The sequence below is a fragment of the Cynocephalus volans genome, chromosome 8 (assembly GCF_027409185.1).
Source record: "Cynocephalus volans isolate mCynVol1 chromosome 8, mCynVol1.pri, whole genome shotgun sequence".
Taxonomy (NCBI): domain Eukaryota; kingdom Metazoa; phylum Chordata; class Mammalia; order Dermoptera; family Cynocephalidae; genus Cynocephalus; species Cynocephalus volans.
Window position 1 is genome coordinate 119,512,748 of NC_084467.1, and position 22,641 is coordinate 119,535,388.

Consider the following 22,641-nt stretch of genomic DNA (forward strand, 5'->3'; position numbering starts at 1 on the left):
TGTTAATAGAAGTAATTGCACAAGGTTGTGATTCTTTTTTTCACATTTTCAGATGAAACCTGTTACCTGACATTTTTATATGTAATAGGAGTGCACAGGTTGTTAAAAAGATAAAAAATTAATGATAAATTGAATTCAAGCATAAAATAGTTCAAGTCCATCCTGATGAAACAACTTCATTTAGGTCTGAGGCTTTTGGGTCAGCTTTTTAGTTATAAAGTTTATCTTGCTTATTTTTTAGTAAAATATATAAATATGTATGATACCCTATCATACAGTAAGAAATGGTCACCTGATTTTCTGTGCATATATGGTTGCTGGTTATTTGAAAGGTATTATCCTCTGAGGATTATTTTACCAATTTTGTATTCAGCTTCGATTAGAATATAATGTCTCCTTAGATAAAATACTTCATAGAACCAAAGAGGTCCAGACTAAATTGTTTTTATTTGTTTTTTTTCTTTTTTTGATTTTACTGCAGTTTTATGCAATTGACATGATTTTAAAATATAAAACTAGGAAGGCATATTTTTCATTTACCAGAATATGAATCTTAATTTCATTTTGAAACTAACATCTGTATTTTAAGGTGAATGGTAGTGATAAACACCAAAACCCCAACTTTTTAAAACTAGTAGTGCCTTTTTTGTTGCTCTTTAAAAGCAAACATAAATGCAAGATATTTTCAGAGTATAAAAGATTCCTTTCCTCAAACTTTTTAAGAACTCATTTTATTATACAACTTTATTCATGCTAAATTGTAACTTTCTATTTGAATAATTGCCTGGCTTTTATAATTTTTTTTAATAAAATCTCTTCCAACTGCAGCTATCCTCAAAAAAATTATTTAATCAAGAGTTTTAACCAATTTTACTGTCATTGATCCAAAAAGATATTTATTGAATAGCCATTATGTTTCTGGCTGTCCTCACTGCAAAGAATTCAGCAATGGACAAAACAAGCCCTCACTCTTCCAGAGCCTACATTCTTGGCACAGACACTAAACAAATATACAAATAAACATTTAATGGAATATCAGTTTGTGATTAGTGTTGAGAAGTAAAATCACAGTAAGAGTGTAGGGAGTAATTTTAAATGAACATTGGAAAATTACATTTTTTCAGTTTTTGAAGCATGTAAATTTGTCTTGTCTTTTAAAATTTGCTTTTGACTATTTTACTCATGCGAATTATTTAGAGAACTTAAGAACTTGTAAATATTTTGTGTACTAATCTAAAAATCTAGGTCCAACTAGTGAATTTAGCATTTATAGATGGAGGTGTCTATAGAGGAATAAAATCTTTGGTTAACCACTACTTTACTTTTAGTAGTAAAGTCTGCAGCTCTTGAAACTTGTAATTCTGGAGTGGTTTCAGTTTGCATCATTCCCTGGGGAGCCTGTTGATACAGCACTGAGTTTCAGATTATTATTCAGCTGTAGAAGTTTTATGCTTAGGCATTTTCTTACATCTTTCTCTCTCAGTCAGTAGAAATCTTGTGTTTTTGCCAAATAAAATAAATCCCATACTAATAAGAAGCTATAAATAAATAGTTGGAGCATGAGTCAGAGCCAGCATCACCCTTTCCTTGTGTGTACCTCTCTAGTCCTCCCCTACTCCCCAATATGTTCATTTTGCACAAACATGTAGTATTGCATTACTACTGTTCTACAGATGAACTTCATTTCAGTTATTTAAGTGTGGGCTATTTTTTAGAACCTATTAATACTGTAACTAGTAAAATTCTGGCATATTACCAGAGTCAAAAGCAGAATGTGAAACTTTGAGTGCTGTTGATGGGAGAAAAAAAATATATTTCCTACCTTTCTTGTATAAAGCCTTACAGAATTTAGCCCAGAAGTCTGTTGTTAGATCCCCAACATAGATTTTCATATGAGGTAGCATAATTCAGCAATTTTTCAGAGAAAAAGAAAAAGATAAATTGCTTAAAAGTCCTGTCTCTTCTGCTAGTCAGGTTCTGTCTGATAACGTTTTATCTTGTTTGACTTCATTAATTTATTTATTCATTTGGTAAATGTTCATTGAACACTTACTGTTGCCAGGCACTGTGCTACCACAGAATATATAAAAATGAATAAGCTAAAATCCTTGTCCTCAAGGAATTTATTATAGTGGAGAAAATTTTGGATTTGTTTGTAAATCCAAAATTATAACACTGTGATAGGAATTATAAAAAAGATATAATGCAGAATACGGAGATTACAAATAAAATTACTACTATTTATGAAGTATTTACTGTCCTAGCTGTATATGTTATTTCATTTAATCCTTTCAGCAGCTTTATGAATTAGATATTATTACACTATTTAACTTGGGACAGGAGCACTAACTTCATTAAGGAAGGAGTAGGTGGTATCAGGGAAGATTTTTCAGAAAACAATTCTTGAGTTAATTAAAGAAGAGTGAGTAGGGTAGAGAGTGGGAGGAAGATGAAGTAGTGTTGCATTTCACACACAGAGGTGAATATGTCAACACATAGGATGAGTGAGAGAACTATTGGTATGTAGAGTAGGTTCTGGGAAATACATGATGGCAGGATCCAGATCATGAAGGAGCTTGTGGGCCACATTTAAGGAATTTGAGTCTTACCCTGTAGAAGACAGAAATATGATTAGACTTGCATTGAAGGATGATAACTGTAATTGTTTGCACAAGGCATTCAGAAGAGGCATTTAAAAGGAAGTTAATTCCTTTTAAAGGAAGAAATTCTCCTCCAGGTTTGACTTAGGTTTATTAAATACTTATAGTATAAACATAAAACTAAATTTTAGAAACACCTTAAATTCTAGTTTACAATTACAAAATCAAAATAATTGTATATATTACATGTAAATAAAATTACAAAGATAAAATTTAAATCAGCTGTAATTTATGTAACACATCATGTTTTTGTGAAATAGTCATTACTTGCAAGTGAAGGTGATTCTTTCCTGGTGTAGGTACTTCAAATTTTTAATTAAATATTTCCATCCTGTTGAGTATTCTGTGATAACATAATTTTTGTCTATGTGAACCACTAAAAAAACAAAAACAAAAAACATTGCTCTATCTGATTAACAGTTGTTTGGGGGAAGGGGAGAAAGGATAATCATACCTAATAGGCTCCCTTCTTGCAAATCCATTAAAGAAATGGTACTTGGTGTCATAATCATAAAAAACATGATTGCTGGCCCCAATAGTACATGGCAGTTATAATATGACACACAGTATGCTTGCATCAATTATTTTTATCATCAAAATGTGAATACACACAAAAAAATAGAGAACTGATGGACTCAGTTCATCAGAGAAATGAAGAACTAGAGGATTCATTTTTCATCTAGTACAAGGAATTTCATAAACAAGGAAGCCATCATTGCCTTGGGTGGAGAGTCATTGGTCAATAAATTTTAAAAAGTCAGGAATCTAGGATCCAGAGATCAGTAGATTTTTGTTAAAATCAATGATCCTAAGGACACTTGAGTGACATCATTGTTTCCAAACTGTACCAATTATGTAATTTGTAAGATAAAATAATATGCACTTGATGAATACATAGCTATTTTAAGAAGGGGTTCTGTTCAGATATGCACTTTTCAGCCAATGTAGCCAGTAAACTTTGTGTTTACTTCACCTGTGCCTTCGGTGCTATGGCCTTTGAATACTAATCATCTCAGAAATTTAAGTCAGTTTTTAAAAATTTACTTATATTCAGCCCTGTAGTAAAATTAGCTATCATTGCTAAATAACAAGGTAGCATATAAAAAAATTATATCTTTGTTTGTATATAATTCACAGTTCTGCACTTCAAAGGATGAAGGGAGATTTTGGAATGCTTATGTAGAGACCTCCTTTAATAATAGGTAACATTTATTGAGTAATTACTATGTTCATGGTACAGTGCTTAAATTCTTTACATGTATTAACTATTAATCCTCAAAACAACTTTTGTGAGATAGCTACTTTTATAGTGCTCATTTTATAGATGAGGAAAATGAATCAGAAAGAGGTTAAATAACTTAACCATGGTCATATAGGTAGTAAGTAGAAAAGCCAGGATTTGAATGTGGCAGGCTAACTTCATAGCCTTAACCACAGTGCTATATTGCCACTCCTCTTCATTTAAAGCTATGCATGTACACATTAGATTTGGAGACTGAGTTCTGGAGATGTTAAAATGGCAACTACAATTGAGAAAGAGACACTGCAGCAACTACCTCTATATTGTTTGTTTCTGTACTCTTGTGTGTCTAACAGAAAGAATGAAGGAGGAGGAAGTAATATATTTGTCAACCCTAGAAATTGGCTCTGGCAGGGTTCTTAGTAATTACATTGTAAAACTATTCATAAGTGGTAAATGAAGCCATTGGCTAGAAAATTTAAGATCCATTGCGAACTGAATTGAAGAATTTTATAAATATAAGGGAATAAATATTACCACCCACCAGTCTTAAGATTACCTAGATTTAGTCCCATTGTTTGTTTCTCCTTACTTCTATAAACAGAAAAGTCAGTGAAAAAAATGTATTTTGAAGGATTAAATCCCAGTCTGTATCTCAAGGTTACATTTATGTACAGTAGTTCATACAAGAACAGTTGCTCAGAATAGTTCTGTAAATGTAATTCACACATAGGACCACAGAATCCCTTCTTCACAGGGCATAGTTTCAGAGTTGGAGGATATGTAAGGGATAAATCAATCCATAAAACTGTAGGTATTTGTGAAAGAAGAGTGGTGTGTCAATTATTGGCACCAGTACATGATGAACCCTGCTGGGCTGTGGAGAAAGTAGAAACCGACCTGGACAAGACATTCTACACAGCTGTCCCTGGCATTCCTTCACCTGTTAGCACTCAGTTTTAATTTCATGGGTCAAATCAAGGCATGGAAATACGTTAAATAATTTTTTAAAAACAACTGCTCATTGCTGTTGGTCATTGAGGGAAGAAAATTTAGGAGCTGTTATTCTCCTGTCAACCTTGTTAACAAGGACAGGAAACATTATGAATAAATAAAACTTACATCATACCAGAAAAAATACCAGCTGAATCTCCTAAAGGATTTTATAGTCTATCATGAGACAACTAAAGAAATCATTCCGTATAAATGGCTGCATTAATCAGCATCATAATGTAAGTAGAAAGAAACTTCCCTACTTATTTAAAAGAGCAACTAGAAATATTTACTTTATGAAAATAGTGACCATTTGTTAAACCATAACACCATTGAGGATGTTTTGGGTATAAAAGGGAATTTTCATAATAGTTCCATTGTAATCTTTTGTAGCCAAAGTTATGAAGAAAATTAAGATATGGTAAAGTTGTTGGCAAGTTTCAAGATTTGGTTTTCCTTTTCTGCTTGATAGCTCTATCTAAATTCCCCTAGCTTGAATGTAAATGTGTGTGTTGTAAGACCTGTGCACCGTGCACAAATCCCACACACACAGGATGGCTCACTTCGCAAAGACCACGAGACAGAGACCATTGCAATCAGGCAAGAAGAGTTTTATTCCAGCATGCTGGGGTCACTTAGTCTCCTGGACAAAAGAGACCCCAAGTTTACAGTACAAGCACCTTTTATACAGTTTTTCTGAACAGATCTTTGTGACAGGATGAGTTGTTGGTTATTTGTGGCGCCTTTAGATTTATGGGTAGACTTTAGCAGGCTGGTACCCTGATAGATTTGTGGCGCCTTTAGATTTACAGGTGGGCTTTAGCAGGCTGGTACCCCGATAAGGAACAGTGCATTTCTCAATCGTTTATCTTCCCCGGGGTCTGGCCAGGTGGCCTTTAGATAAGGAACTAGTCAGTTCCTGGAACCAGGTGGGGGTCATTCCCTTCCTGGAATGTTTAGTGTGCTCGGGCCCGCCTGACCTTTGTATGGCCCCTTAGAAGCTGCTTTACTTAAAATGTTTTTAGCAAGCATTTGTTACAAAACTGCGTATATTAAAGTTATATTTTTCTACAATTCCCCTACAATTTCCTACAGTGTCAAAATGTATGTATATCTAATTCACATTTTGGGGGAGGTTTAATGTAAGTATAAATATAAATTCTTTTCCTAAGCAAAAAAAAAAAAAAAGTTACATAATGTTGAATTCTACCTTTTTCACTTCTCCACATCCAAAATTATCACCAGGTATAGGCACACCTCAGAGATATTGCAGATTTGGTTTCAGACTACTACAATAAAGTGAATATCTCAAATGAGTCACATGAATTTTTTGGTTTACTAGTGCATATAAAGTTATGTTTACACTATACTTTAGTATAAGTGTGCAATAGCATTATGTCTAAAAAACTCAATGTATATATCTTAATTTTAAAAATATTTTGCTGACAATTAGCTGGGCCTTCAGCAAGTTGCAGTCTTTTTGCTGGTGGAGGGTCTAACCTCAATGTGGTTGCTGAAGGTTGGGGTGGCTGTGGCAATTTCTTAAAATACAACGACAATGAAGTTTGGCACATCGGTTGACACTTCTTTTCGCGAAAGATTTCTCTTTAGTATGTGATGTTGTTTGATAGCATTTTATCCACAGGAGAATTTCTTTCAGAATTAGAGTCAATTCTCTCAAATACTGCTGCTGCTTTATCAACTAGGTTTATGTAATATTTTAAATCCTTGTAATTCCAACAATGTTTACAGCATCTTCCCAGCATCTTCTTCATCCCATGTCAAGAAACCACTTTCTTTGTTGATTCATAAGAAGCAACTCCTCATCTGTTAAAATTTTTATCATGAGATTGCAGCAATTCTGTCACATCTTCAGGCACCACTTGTAATTCTCGTTCTCTTAATATTTCCACTACATCTGTGTAAAGTAAGGCAAATCATAACTAAAGCCAAAATGTTTTATTATTTTAGTTATACTAAGTTTCCATTTATATTGTCAGAGCTAGGGCTCAGACCCTCCAAACTCATTGTACAGACTGGGTCCCCAGACCCCCCACACATAGGTCCACGCTAGGTAATTGGGAAAGATCCTGGGAGCCGTTGGCAGATGACACGAGCTCAGTTCTCAGCAGTAGCAGCAAGGGCTTACAGCAGCCTCCAGCAGCAGTGGCAGTGGCCTCCTGGAGGATCCCAGGGGCCCTGGCAGCAACAGCTTTCAGCAACAGCCTCCAGCAGCAGTAGTGGCCTCCCCGCGGTGCCCCCAGGAGCATCCTGGGGGGGGTGCGGGGGGGGGAGCACTGGATCGGAGCCACTCGTCTTTTATACTTAAGGCCATAACCCAGGACACCTGGGTGCACATGTGCAATTACTTTAGACAATAACCAAGGAATGCCTGGGTGCACATGCATATTTACATCAAATGCTCAGCAAGATTCTGAACACTTGAGGAGCCCTGACCATTTTCGTTTATTTTCCCTACAAAGGCTATTTCTCTTTCTTAACATTTGTGTGTTCACTGGAATAGCACTTTTCACTTCCTTCAAGAACTTCTCCTTTACATTCAAATTTGGCTGTTTGGTGCAAGAGGCCTAGCTTAAGGCCTATGTCAGCTTTCGACATTTCTTCCTCACTAAACTTAATCTCATTTCTAGATTTTGATTTAAAGTGAGAGAGGTGTGACTCTTCCTTTCACTTGAACACTTAGAAGCCATTATTCATTGGTGTAATTTCAATATTATTATTGAAAGGTTATTCATTGGCCTAATTTTAATATTCTTGTGTCTCAGAGAATAGGAAAGCCTGAGGAAAGGGAGAGAAATGGAGAAACAGTTGGTGGAGCAGTCAGAACACAAACATTTATCCATTAAGTTCACCATCTTATATGGGCGCAGTTTGTGTTGTCCCAAAACAATTACAATAGTAATATCAAAGATCACTGACCACAGACTACCATAACAGATATGGTAATAATGAAAAAGTCTGAAATATTTTGAGAATTACCAAATGTGACACAGAGACGCCAAGTAAGCACATGCTGTTGGGAAAATGGTGCTAATAAACTTGCTCAACACAGGGTTGCCACAAACCTTGAATTTGTAAAAAAAAAAAAAAAAAAAAAGTACAGTATCTGTGAAATGCATGAAACAAGATGTGCTTATATTTTAAATTTTACTTTCTAAATCTGTTTTGATTCTTCTCTTCAACCCCATCACCACTACTTTAAATGAGGCATACAAGTATTTTCTCATTTGGATTATGACAAGTCTCTCCTCCTTTAGTCTCTTCTTCAGATCCACTTCCACCCTTCATATGATCCATCTGTGTGTATTTTTTCCCTTCCTAAATTCCTTGATTGGCTTTTATTAAATCCAAATTCCTTAAGCATGGCAAACAGGGGCCTGCCTCCCTGAGCTGGTCTTTGTTTACTTCTCCTGCCTCATTCCATTATACCTTGAGATCCAATTTACCAGTAGTTCTCCAGTATCTCTCCCACAAATACAAATATGTGTATGTATATATATATATATCCCCGTATCCCCTCCACCCCATATATAATTTTTTTCCAATGCATCCTTCTTTATAGCAGTCCTACAAGACTTGAATAAATCTGAACACAGAAGCCATCTTCAAATTTCTAACTCCTAATGGAGGCTGAACATAGTTGACTTGAACACAATTTGCTACTTTTTTAGTATAAGTATATTACTATGACATGTGTAGTTGCAGCTGCCATGCACTCCCTAGATCCCCTTTCAGTACTAAAGGATTCTTTCCCTACAGCTGGCAGTCCTGCTGCCAGACAGCCCTCTTCAGGAATTGCCGTGTCCCTAACTCAGGACAACTCTGAAGGGCCTTTCCCAATTTCTCCATGGGGTCAGCTGAGGCCTTGAGAGTGCATTCAAGTCCAACTTCTGCCTCTCCTGTCTCTTCCCTTCCATCTTAAAAACAGTTACTAATAAACTTACTATAAGCAAACTCTGAGTCAGCTTGCTGGAGAACCCAACTTGTAACAACATGTTTGTTTTATTGATACTTCCTTCTTAAGTTGTATGTCATGTGAAGGTATGGTTTGCTAAAATCTTACTAATTCAAGATCGTTTCATCAGTTGTGTTGAGCACCTGCTCCATGCCAGGCATTGTGCCAGATGAGATGGAGACAAATTAAGACTTGGCCCCTGCCCTGAAGGAGTTTATGGTCTAATTGAGGTGAGAGTTACATAAGAAACTAACTATACAATAGCACCTTTAGAATAATCTTTTTGAAGTAAACGTCAGTAATTTAGTATAAAAATCAAAGGCATGGACTTTACTCTGTGGTATTGCAAACAACAAAAAGAAAATATTTCAGGGGAAGGAAAATGAATAGAAGTAAATAGGCTCAAATTTCAGAAGGTTACAGAATTTGTCTTTAGTTCTGGAAGCCTTTTGGGAAAAGGTAGTTTTTTAACTTTTTATTTTGAAATAATTTCAAATTTACAGAAAAGTTGCAAGAATAATACTGAACTCACATACACCCTTTGTGCAGATTTGTCAATTTTTAATATTTCCTCATAAGTAAGCCATAGAAGATCTCAGAAGTTTGTTAACTTGACTAAAGTACCACTGTGAAGTGAAGCACTTGTGATTTTCTAAGAGGAAAGCATGGATAGGTCCAGGTTATCTGTAAAGATGTGACTTACGGCTCCCTAGATGTGGACCTTGCTCTGGAGAGCTCATTTGGTGAGGTGCCTTTCAAAAGAGATGTGTATTCTGGATCCAGGGACTGTGGATTTCCTTGAGTTACTAAGTAAAGTATTAGGGTACTTCAAAAGTTCATGGAAGAATCCGACTTGTCATTGCCAGGTCTTCACAATGCTTAATTTAAATGACATTCTTAGGAACTGTCTTTTGTGTTCAGGCTTCCCGTCAGCCAGGCTGGTAGGTAAGGGAGTGGCGGCTCTGGAAACTAGAGCTAGGTCTCCCCTGACACGTGGACCTCGATGCTCCTGCAGCCCTGGCTCGGAACCTCGGCACACCGGGAACCTCGGCACACCGAGAGCCTTGGCAGCGCCGAAGCTGGGGCTGCCTGCAGAACGCGTCGTTCGGAGGGCGTGGTCGGGCGCAGTGCGAGTCGCTGGGACCCCCCCGCACGTCATTTCCGGTGTGGTCTGTTGGGAGTTAGTGGTGGTTGCGGAGACCCTAAGCCCAGCCTTCCAAGCAGGGAGAAACCCAGGTCGTGTCCGCCGCAACGCTCAAGGCCTCTGGAGGTCATGGCTTCCCCGCTGAAGCGAGAGCGGGATGTGCAGGGGAAAGTAGATTCGTTTCGGGTCCGGATTGCCCAGGAGGCCGAGAATTTGGTGTCCACCTTTTTCCCTCAGAAGCTGTCTGAGCTGGATAGCTGGGTCCAGGAGCTCCGCCTGCAAGACCTGTCCAGAATCCGATCGGTGCCAGCCCCCGATTCCCCCGCCTCCCCAGACACTGCAGGGGATGGGCCCAACCGGGATCTGCCGCCTCTGCAGACCCAGTCCTCGGTCAAGCTCCCAGCACTGCCGGGCGGTGAGGGACGGTTTCTGCGGAGCAACCAGAATCTGGTGGAGCTGATTGAGCGGGTAAAACCTGAGATCGAGCTGCTGAGGGAGAAGTGCAACACTGTGCGGATATGGGTGCAGCTGCTCATCCCGAAGGTGGAGGATGGCAACAACTTCGGAGTGTCTATCCAGGAAGACACCGTGGACCAGCTGTGGACCGTGGAGAGCACAGCCGCCTCCTATCTACGCCGCTTCTCCACCTACTACAACACCCGGGCCAAGTTGGTATCCAAGATAGTGAAGTACCCCCAAGTGGAAGACTATCGCCGCACTGTAGCCGAGGTCGACGAAAACGAGTACCTGAGTGTGCGCCAGATCCTGCTGCATTTACGGAACCAGTATGCCACTTTGCATGACGTAATCCTCAAAAACATCGAGAAGATCAAGACCCCTCGGAGCACCAACTCCAACAACCTATACTGAGGACCTTTCTCCATCCCACTTTCCTAAAGGAGATGGCTGAGCTATTTTGGCAGCTAGAAGGCTGGTTATTAATGACCACAGGTGATGAGACGACTGGAAGTGAGCGTTACCGAATTTCACACATCTTATCCTCGTAATGAATCATCTTTTGTTGTAATTTTTATTTGATCTTCCCTTTTTGAGGATGGAGACAAACCGTCTGATAGAATGTGGTAAGGTTGGCCAACAAGAAAGGACTGCCATTTTTAAAAGCAGCTTTGTAGATGGATGTAGGCCAAGGTTTCTTTATTATGGCATTGGTGACATTGAATGGTTTCGGGAGTTACTTAACTAAAGTTTATAACAAAGTTAAATGAAGCTTTTCCTAAGGTTCTGCTGTACGTTACTTTGTTCAAACCTCAGAAATGCCGCTGGGACTCCCAGGACGTCCTTTCTGGTGTGGTCTGTTGGGAGTTGGTGGTGGTGGCAGACCGTGGGACACCATCATTCGTTTTTTGTTTTGTTTTTTGTTTTTGCAAGGAAAGGAGTTTCCAATTTAGAGGATTGAAATAAAACTTTGTTATAACATTTTATGATGGCCTGTGTGCTTATCTGAACTTTAATTTTCAGATGGATAAGGTTACCCTCCTCCTCAGTTGGACTCATACCCTTGATATTTTTCAACTATGATGTTTAAGAAAAATGAGCATATAAAGAGTAATAAATTTTATTTCTTCCAGAGAGATGGACATCCACCTCCCTTAAAATGAAGAATCTTGAAAATGGCTTCCTTGCAAAACCTTCCACTATCTCATCATCTTTCAGTTTCCTTTTACATACAGCTTATAATTTCTTCTGCATATACATTTATCTCATAAATCCCTGCTAAATCCATCAGGCTTTATATCACATATACTCCCTCCTCCCCCAGTTGATTTTCAACTCCCTTCTTTTTTGGTCTCAAGATATTTCTTAAAGGTGGTTAGATTTCCTTCTCACATTATATGTATGGATCAATCTTTAAAGACTTTAAAATGTGACGGTTTTTTTCCCCTCTTGCCTGCTTTTTCTGCCTCTATAAGGGGAAACCATTGTCTTCTCAACAGTGAACTAACTATATTGTTGGTATTTTTAAAGTTCAGCATTTCCAGATTTCATTTGCAGGTAAGATACATTTTTGCACTGAGTCACCTCATGCATCAGGGACAATTTCTTCCTTGTGATATAATGCAATGAATCCTTTTTGCATAGTGATTTTGGTTTAGAATTCCATCTTTTCTGATGATAAAGATACTTTAGCCAGCTGAAGTGTATTTATTTAAAACACCTTTGTTTCAGTATTAATATTATTTCAGGATATTCATCACTCAACACCACTTGTGGACATTATATAGTACAAATTTAGAAAACAGGTGAGTAGGAGTTATTTTAGATGCTTTTTTTATATATAGAAACGAGATTATTCCTGTGCACAATGATAGCTTCATCTTTTTCCAATTCAACTAACTGAAATCTCATGATATTTTTAAGCCTGTACACATATCTAAGGTACGAACTTATTTAATCTTTTAATATATTTTATAATAATACAGTATTTACATGCAACAAATTATTTCTCAATTTTTTTGTGTGGAAAAATTACAAGGGATTAAATTTATTTTTTGTGAGAGATGAGAATGTATTTCCATTGAAATTTCTTTTCTGCATAATATAAGACCCTCTGAAACTAGGTGACCATATAGTAAGCAGAGTCTAGTATCTATTATTAAATCTCATTTGTAATCCTACCTCCCCCCCACCTTTGCAATATCTTTGTAAGGATAGAACAAGAGAATTCCTTGCTGCAAATGAAATTACTTTTAGATCTCGTTATAGTCAGGGTCATAACATGATTGTTATATCTGTTTTCTTTTAATTGATCCTAACAAAACTACCTCCCCTCCCCATATCCCCATTTAATAAGCGAAATCACTTTTGAATGTTTCTTCAGCAGTGTGTTTTGGTTGCCAAGGGTGAAAACCAGCATGAACCTTTGTTGTACAGACTTGACTCTTAAATCTGCTGTAAAAAATTTCCTCTTTAACAGCAAGAATTATTTAACATGTAAAGCAGAAATTTTTCTTTTGAATGTTTTCTTTAAAAAAAATATTTCTGAGTTTGAACTCCAGTTACTGGTGGGTGGGTTTTTTTGTTTTTCTAATGTAGCGGTGACATCTGTTAAGTTTTTCTCAGGTGGTGTCAATGTCTGTGTGGGACGTGCCTGATTCATGAAACGTTTCTTTTTTTTTTTTCATTTTCGTTATCTATTTTACCTGGAAGAGTGAAAAGAGTATATTTCTCTCCATTAGTAAGGTGAATTAATTTGAGATATAAAATTGCTTTAATCATCTTTTAAAAAATTTTATCTATAGTTATATCTAGAAAATGTACCTTATACTTGAGCCTGTCCTTATTAAAATATTTGTCTATTCTAACCTATGTAGATTAGAAAAATGTGTAAACTGGTTTAGTGGAAACTTTATTTTCAAAGTAAATTCCTAAAAAATGATAACAAAGTAAAACAAGTTTATTCTTTTGTTGAACTTCTGAAAAGTGTGAGTCTCTCAAATCTGCCCTTAAAAAGCAATAACAAAAGATATTGCCTAATAGAAAGACATCAGTTTACATTTCACATCCCCCATCAAGACTTCTCTTTCTTTCCCTAGTAAGGTGTTATATCTAATTCAGAAAAGTGCCAGGAATCTTACATTAGTTTATACCATTTGACAAGCATTTAATTGTACACAAGTGTGTAGTGGACAATATAAGAGAAGTCCAAATGTTGTTTAAATTTTCAACTAGTGTTAATCATCTAAGGTTTAAAATATCTGTTCCATACATAATATAACCATCATCTTTTACTTACTCCTTTTACTCTTAAACTGTGAAACCCTATGCCAGATTGAAATAAATTATCTCTAATCCCATGCATGCCTTTTACTAAGAAAATATGCATGCCCTTCGTAATTAAAGATGTCTGGTATTTGCATTTTTTTCCCTTCTCTAATACTCTTATCAAACTAAATTGGTACAGGAATGCTTTTATAAAGTTGCTGTTTCTGCAAAAAGTAATCCCTTTGTGATTTTCCCCTTTCTTGCAAATGGTTGGAAAAACTTTTATAATAATAAACCTATTTCAGGAACTGGTGTTAAAATATGGTACCAGTGTGAATCAATTGGCTATTATTCATAGTAGTGACTGAAATCTTCTTTTTTGTTCCTTTCTAACAAAACAGCTGAACTGAGAGTGTATGTGTTTATAAAGAAATATGAGTTTTTAATGTTAATAAGTTTTAAAAACTCATTTTGGAATTAAATAATTTTAGTTTCAAATTCATGAAAGCCACTAACTAAAATTTGATTGGAAACTCTGAAATTAGTAGATCTGTGTTTTACAATTGAATGAAATACCTTTCTTAAAACACATAAATGATATAGAAGAGTATTAATTTTAAAATTCTTGAACTTTGGAGTTAAGAGTTTTTAAAGATTATTTAATCGCTTATAAATTTGGTTGTTAGAGGCAACATTTATTTTGTAGTCTTTATAAGGTTTACGTATTTCTGTAGAATTCTTACCAAATGGTCTCAACCATTAATATATAACTGTTATCATTTTAAAATGCTTCTTATTTTCAAAAGGACTATCTCCATGCTCAGAAATTTGAAAAATAAAGGAGAAATCACCCATAGCCCATTAGTCTAACAAAATTATTGAAATTCATGTGTTTCACTTATTTTAAAGGATGCATATGTTTTCAAATTATTGTAACATAGCATATGCATACTTTTGTAGAGTATAAGCACTTATATTTAAAGCCAGTCTAATAATTTCATTTGACTTTTATCCCCAGATTCAAATAGCAGTAAATAAACCCCCATTCATTCTGTGTTCCAAGGATTCTTCTGGCTTTGTTCCCTAACTGTGAAAATATTTGTATGAGGCAGGGATTTTGATTAGAGTATGGAAAATAGTGATCAAGTAGCCAGGAGGACATGTGCCTAGATGACTATGAGAATGTCTAGACAGTTAGATAGGATTTTACTCCCAGTTGGATCTCCGCAGTGGTTTTAGCAGTATATCGGTGATCATTTTATTATTTAGTGCTTGTTCTCCCCCCCCACCAAAACATTTAATTACTTCTATAAAATCTGTATGAGAGAGCAGCCTTGTTGTTTTATATTGATTAGATGAGTTGTTCCTGCTTACGTGATTTGGTATGAGTAGGAGGGAATCCTGCTTCTGTCAACATTTAAACATTTCTGAAAAATGCTACTGTACATTGACATCAAGGAATTTAAAAATTTTTTTACTGATCTTTTTAAAAAACAAAGGACCCAGTCAATTACAGAAACAGATGCTGAACCATCCCTGTTCCCTGCATGAGAAAACTATTGTGTTAACACATAAATATCTGCCTACCTTGAACTGAAATTATCCATTGGAAGCAGAATATATATAGAAGTTTCATTATTTGTCTTTTCATCAACAATAGGTGCTCTATATTAAATGATCATACATTTGTATGTGTTTTTTTCTTTGCTTACTTTATGTTGATGAATCTTCAAGTTCCCAAAGGTCAGTAGCAGAATTTTATCAGTCAAGGTTAGTGATCCTAGTTACACAGGTTTAAAATGTTTCACTAGTCAATGGAACGTAATGAATTCTCTCACACAGAGAATGTCAAGTGTTATTTTTACTTATTGGTGAAAAATTAGAGGGAGTGGATGTACAGGAATTGAACCTATAATCAGTAGGATTAAGTTCCTTTTTACAACTTGGCCATTTATTTTAGCTTTATTATTTATTATTCTCACTTTAACAAAGTTTTACAACAGGACACTGGAAATAACATTTGCTTCAAATATTGTTGCTTTCAAAGTGCTAAGCATTTTGAAATTCTTGAATAAATATATAGTTTCCTCTTTAGATTTGTGAGATTTGGAGATGTACTTTTACTCCCTTATTTTACAGATGAAGAAATTTAGACTCAGAGTTGTACAGCATCATACAACTCATTTGTGATGAATCAAGGCCTACAAGTCAATTGTGTTCCATTTCATGCTAATGTTCTTTTCTCTGCACTATACTGCCTCCTTATTATCAGTAAATGAAATTGTATTAAAAAGAGTTCTTCTAGAAATATACAAACCAGCAAAATTTAAGATTGACATATCACCCCCTCTAAATGGTATATTATTTTATTCTGTGAAATTTAAGAGAAGCTGGAATGTTTCTAAACCAAAATGGACTGTAATATTTTTACTTAATTGAAGATGATGGGAAAAAACTCAAACCACAATCTCTAAATTTTTATGTTAAATGTAACAAAGTTAATTTGTTCGTATAAAATGCTCCTTACTAAACAAAGGTCAGGAGCTTCCAAACTTCCAGTTCCATATCCATCTGGGGAGGAGTTATACCACTAGCAATGCCATTTCTGTTAGAGGACAATGGTATTAGAGCTTTTGGAGACAGACTAGGAGAAATGTAGTGCAGAATTCTATTTATTTCACTATTAATATATGAGCTTAAAATATCCTACTGATCAACTCCCCTACCCCTCAACCTTTACCACTAAAGAACTGCTTAATGAAGCTGTCATGATTGCTTTCCTAAATAAACTACAGAATAAAGGGGGAAAGTAGAGGAGTTGTAGTTTTCTGTTAGAGAGGAAGCCTGACAGGGCTATTTCCCAAAAGCAGTTTATCCTCTAGAGCTGCACTGTTCAGTACAGTAGCCTCTAGTCTTGAAATGTAACTAGTCCTAATTGAGATGTGCTATAAGTGTAAAATAAACTCTAGATTTTGAAGACTTAGTATGAAGAAAAAAAGTAAAATATTTCAATGCTTTTTATGTTGATTACATGTTGAAAGATAATAGTTTGGATATATTGGGTCAAATAAAGTAGATTGTTAAAATTAATTCCACCCATTTCTTTTTGCTTTTTATTGTGTGTACCAGAAATTTTAAAGTTACGTATGTGGTTCTCATATATGTATCTGGTTTCAGTAAACACTGCTCTTGAACTAAGATTTCTAAGGTAACTGAGATGATCCTAGATGTGCCAATACCAATAGTGGCATATTATGAGGACATGGTATTCCATTAAGAGTAGATTTATTTTGACTCTTAGTAAATTTTTTATTGAGCTGTCATCTGGTTTATAATGTACAATTCAGTAAAAACCATTCAGATAGAGGCTAAACTTTGTGAGCTAAGCCTCCTCAGAGTCCACCTGGGTCTTGGAACTTAGAATGCTGAAAGGAATGGATGGCTAGCATACCCATTAAGCATGCCTTCTCAATATCATATCTTACCTAGGCTTTTGGCCTAGAGAACTAGTATTTCATATTACTAATTCAGGGCTGCTCCATATGATTTAGAATTGAAATAGATGGTAGGTTTGACATATGAAAATTGAGACAAATACCCAGTATTTTTATCTGAATGAAAGAATAATGTACCTCTGGTGCCTAAGAGTACCTATAGGTAGTCAGGCTCTTCTTCAAGGAGCAGCGTTTGAATGCTCAGTTAAATCCTCATGATTCCATTGGATTCTCTTAATACTGTTATGTAGTACTTATTTATTCTTTGTATTATTTTTATGTATATCCTCACTAGGTAAAGTTTCTTGAGAATGGTGAGGGGTATTTAGTTCACCTTTTATCCCTTATGGTGTTTTACATATAGTAAATTTATAAAGTGTTTTGAACTAAATTGAACTAAATCAAAACTGGATCAAACCGAAGAAAATTGTTTCTCCCTTTTTGTAAGACATGTGGATACGTAACCCAGGAATATGTAACAATGTTGAGAGACATCTAAAAATACGATTCAGAGTTAAACAAAGGCCAATTAGGTTTTTACACTATTTTTTGGCTTCTAATTAAATTTTTTTTTCACATCACAATAATATAAATATTTTAAAGTACTCCAGGCAATTCTCTTTCAGTATTCCCGGTGATGTCATTAAGCCTGTGCACCCTGCAACAGCTGCAAGTTATTTCAAACATCTGTACTGAATCCTCATGCTGCACAAGCCCGCTTGAAGTCAACTCTCTCACCCTGTTAACACTTCAGTAATTCTCTAAAACTTTTCTAAGAATTAGGGAGAAATAAGTCTAGTATATCAAAGAGCAGAGAATCCTCAAACTTGTTTTTCAAAATTGATTCTCTGTCATCCTGAACATAATGCTTCATTTACCTTTTCTGATTTCTGTATTTAAAAAGTTAGTTTCTTAAATACTTAAAAGTTAAATAGTTTGTCAAAATATGTAGAAAGAAATTCCTTTAAGCTTAGTAAGTCTTATTTATTAATTAAAGATAAAACATTCTGGGTAAAAATTATTTCATAAATTTTAAACAGTTTAAATCGAGTAGGTAGACTCAACAGTCTACTACTTTATTCCTCTTCTTGTGTATCACTGAAAAATTTTCTCTGCTCTTTTTACACATTTTATGCTGTGGGACAAGCACAGAATTATTGAACTCATTACCTATACATTCCATAGCTTACTCCAGTACTTATATTAGGCACCCATCCCAGAGCTGGATCTACTGTTATTTGCCCAATATATTCTAGGGCTATGGATACAAAACTTTCAAACGTCTCATTTTTGTAGAGCAGCCTTAAATTCCTTTTATTCCTAATATATTTCATCATGCTATGAATACAGATTGACAGTAGTATTTGTTTTGGTGGAACTTGAGATGTGTTAGGAAAAGAATGTATTTAATTGTGAGTGAGACTATAAAGGCTAAAAAAGTTTTACTCAGGATGTGACTGAATAATAACCATGATGATAGAGTAGCCACAAACTGACCAGAGTAGTTGTTAGTCATTTCTATTAAATCATGTCTGGGATGGTAGAAAACAGATAGTCACTAATTGGGAGAATCAACTGTTACTTATAAAATGCTTTGCTAAAGATTTCTCACTGTTTTACTGTAAATAAAATCTAACCACTCAAGCACATTATGGCTATAAGTTAATCTCTTTGCTTGAAAGTAAGTAAAGTAGTTGTTACAGACAAATGACTTTCATGCTATAAGATTTGAAACGATTTTGAATGAGGTAACATTTTTTTTACTAAAAGAGTCATTCATGTTAAAATATTTATTGGGTACCTTTAGCCTGAGATGCTGGAAATTGAAAGAGGGAGTTTTCTGTCTAAAGCAGTGGTCCTTCATCCTTTTTTGATCATGGACCTCTCCCTCTCCCAAGAAAAATATGTATACATCTTAAAACAGAATATCAAATAATTTCAGGAAGCCCATGGATCCTACCATTATGAATGCAGCCCAGTAGAAGAGCACTGAAGAAATGCAGCCCAGTAGAAACAGACATAATAACACAAACTATAATATGTTGATTTCATGGTGATGGGCATAAGGGATTGTGGGAACATAAATTAGGGGCAGTTAATTTTGCCTGGGCCTAGAGGGTAGAGAGTGGACATGGAAAGAGGAGAAGTGGGTAGGTGGGAATTGGTCCTAGAAAGTTGAGAATGGAGTTGACATTTTAACTACATCCTAATAATTGACTGAAAATTTAAAATAGTGACAAAATCAAATGCTGGTAAGGATTCAAAGAAACTGGATCACTCATACATTACTCGTGTGAACGTAAGATGATGGAGCCACTCTGGAAAAGTTAAGAAAACTAAACATGCATTAGATATGACACCAAAAGCACAAGTAAGAAAATAAAAAAACAGATAAATTGGTTTCTTCAAAAGCAAAAACTTTTATGCTTCAAAGGACATTATTAAGAAGGAGAAAAAGCAACCCACAGAATGGGAGAAACTATTTGCACACCATATATCTGATAAGGGAATTATATCAAGAATATATAAAGAAATCTTACCACTCAACAATAAAAAGACAACTCAATTTAAAAATGGGCTCCAAAGAAGATATGCAAATGGCCAACAGCACATAAAAAGATGCTGAATATCATTAGCCATTAGTAGAAATTAAAACTAAGAAGTGTTTAAAATATTTATTTTTCTCCTTGAGATAATGATTTTATTTCTTTTGGATATAGAACCAGAAGTAGGATTGCTTAAAATATTATTTAATGTTTCATTTGAAAATAATAATAAACCGTAAATAATCATGTTATTTTTAATAAATAACATTTTTAATGAAAAATAATTATATCCTCCAAAGGGAAAAAATAGTGAGAAGAGTGGCATTGTTTTACAACCATGGAATTTTTTATATCTGATTTAGTAGAAGATAGCATAATTCTCATATGTTTTTTCAATCTTTGCAATATTTTATTTTAGTTGAAATATGTAAAGAAAATTCACTCATACAGATTAGTTGGAAAAGGGAGGATATTTTAATGGCCTTTTCATATAATTCTGGGTTAGTCTTTTTTGATACTACATTAAAACTCAACAAGTGACAATTTCATATAAGATTTAGTTGCACTACGAAATCTGAAGCCGTATCAGTGAAGCTTTTATACTCTGTAACATTAAAACCCATTGATCTATCTTGTACTTTGAATGGAACTTTTACCCGTGATGATTTTGTAACATCATGCCCTGATCATTTGGAAGATATTGGTTCACTGAGTTATACAGATATTCTAAATATTAACATATTTTATTATACTATATTTAAAAAATCATATTCATTACTATCACCATCAGTCATGTTAAAGTCACGCTCATGGTGGTGGATAAAAGGTTTTCAAAATTCTGATTTTCACTCAAAAATCTCAACACAGATTATTATTAACTTCTGTTTCATCAAGGATATTCTTATTTGACATTGGCTTAAAACTTTTTTTATCCACTTATTCATTCATTGATTTATTTTCAATGTATGTAGAAGTGAAGAATACAATGACTACTAGGAAAGTTTGATGCCACTACCTAGATTCATGCTAAGACCTAGTAGTTTTACCATGCTTTTTCATCATCAGTGCAAATTTCAACAGAGTACAAAAAGGCAAATAATGTTTTAGTAATATTGTGAACATAGTTTGACCTTGCAGACGCACTGAAAGGGTCTCAGAGACCCTTGCCTTCTTGAAGCAAAAATCTAGTTAAAAAGCTATTGTAATAGCCCTCCTATAGCTAATTTATTTATATTACAAGTTGTTTTACCTCCTGTATGGAAGACTATAGTAGATCCTGGGGATTTGGCAATGAACTAAATAGTTTAAAATATCTTTAGTGGGACCAAAATTAACTAGTGGTGAGATTGGTCTCATCTAGACTTGGATAGATATTAGGCATAGCCATGACTTTTTGCAGTTGGAAAGAGAAATACCACAGGCAGGAGAGCAGATTGGGCTGAGGCTGGGGGAAAAGTACTTCAGGCCACAGCAGGAGCTGAGTGGCTGGTCCACTCCAGGGATTAGGAGGGATAGGAGACATGACAGTAGAGGGGAGAGCAGAGAGGGGCATGTGTTATACAGATGGCAGCTGCTCAAATTCTTCAGATAACTAAGCCTGTGAAAACTTTTGGGGTTTGGGGGGATGGGGGAGGGGTTCTACTAGGATTTGGTTTAATTTTTTTAAAGGTACTTCTCTGCCAAAAGACCATTATGAAGTCTCCACAGAGGAAAAGATCCCTTGTCTTAGTCCATTTCTGCTGCTTATAAGAGAAATACCTGAAGCTGAGTAATTTGTAAGGAAACAATATTAATTGCTTACAGTTTTGGAGGCTTGGAAGTCCAAAGTCCAGAGAATACATCTGGAGAGGGCCTTGTTGATGGGTGGTGACAGCAGTGCAGGGTGTCACATGGCAGATGGCTGAGTAGAGAAAGAGAGCTTCTCACATGCTCTCCTTTTAAAACCATCAGAACCATGCCCATGATCATCATTAAATCATCACTGGACTGATCCATTCAGTAGGGCATGGTCCTCACAATCTAATCACCTCTTCAAGATCCCACCTTTCAATTACCATAATTGGATTTCCCACCCTCTTAACACTGTCACCATGGGGATTAAGTCTTAATGAGGTTGGGGGGGACATACAATCCACAGCACCCCTTATCTATGTAATTCAAATAAAACTGGACTTTTTTGCATGCTGTTTTTTAAGGCTGATTTTGGCATGGTGACATAGCCAAAAAATATATAAATCCAACACCTGAAAAACTTCATAAGTAATGTAGGCCTTTAATGAAGTCTCTTGAAGATACTCCAAAGGGAATTTTAAATCAAACTACAGACAGCAAAACATTTTAAGATTTTCATCTCCCCCAACTTTCCTCCCTTCCCAACACTGACACACACCACAGAGTCACTGTCCCAGTCTCTCTGCTGTCACACAAAGGCTGAAGCTCAGGCTGGCTGCTGAAGTCCAGCTTCAGTGAGGGGTGGGTAACCGAAAAGGGATGAAGAGGGTCAGCGAAAATAACAAACACAGACGGAGACCTCAATGCATCAATATGCACATTCTCTCTCTGCGGGCTGTCAGCGTGTTGCAGCTGGAGCCCAGTAGAGCATGAGACAGGGGATCTAAATCTTTTATTTAGATTTTTCTCTGCAGGGGAGTTTTGGGTACTATTTGTATTGTATTAGCAAGCTTAAATCAATAATCCAAAAAGCAGGGAGGAAACTTTTTTAGAGGTCAGCCAGTCCTTTCCTTTTGTCAGCATGTCTCAGGTGATCAACTTGTGCTTCTTTTTCCTGCAATCAGGTTATCAGATCGAAACCATCCCTTCATTGTCTTGAAGTTATCTTGTGACCTTTTTCTGTTAGCAAGCTGT

The 22,641-nt window shown here is 35.7% G+C and overlaps 2 protein-coding genes across 3 annotated transcripts in view; both read left to right on the forward strand.

The window, feature by feature from the left end:
* The window catches only part of ATF6 (activating transcription factor 6), a 192,650-nt gene that overhangs the window by 110,035 nt on the left and 59,974 nt on the right, over positions 1-22,641 (forward strand). The gene's annotated exons all lie outside the window — the stretch shown is intronic.
* LOC134385112 (proteasome activator complex subunit 3-like) lies at positions 10,143-10,883 on the forward strand. Its single transcript, XM_063107013.1, has one exon. The coding sequence runs from the start codon at positions 10,143-10,145 to the stop codon at positions 10,881-10,883; it is 741 nt and encodes a 246-aa protein (XP_062963083.1).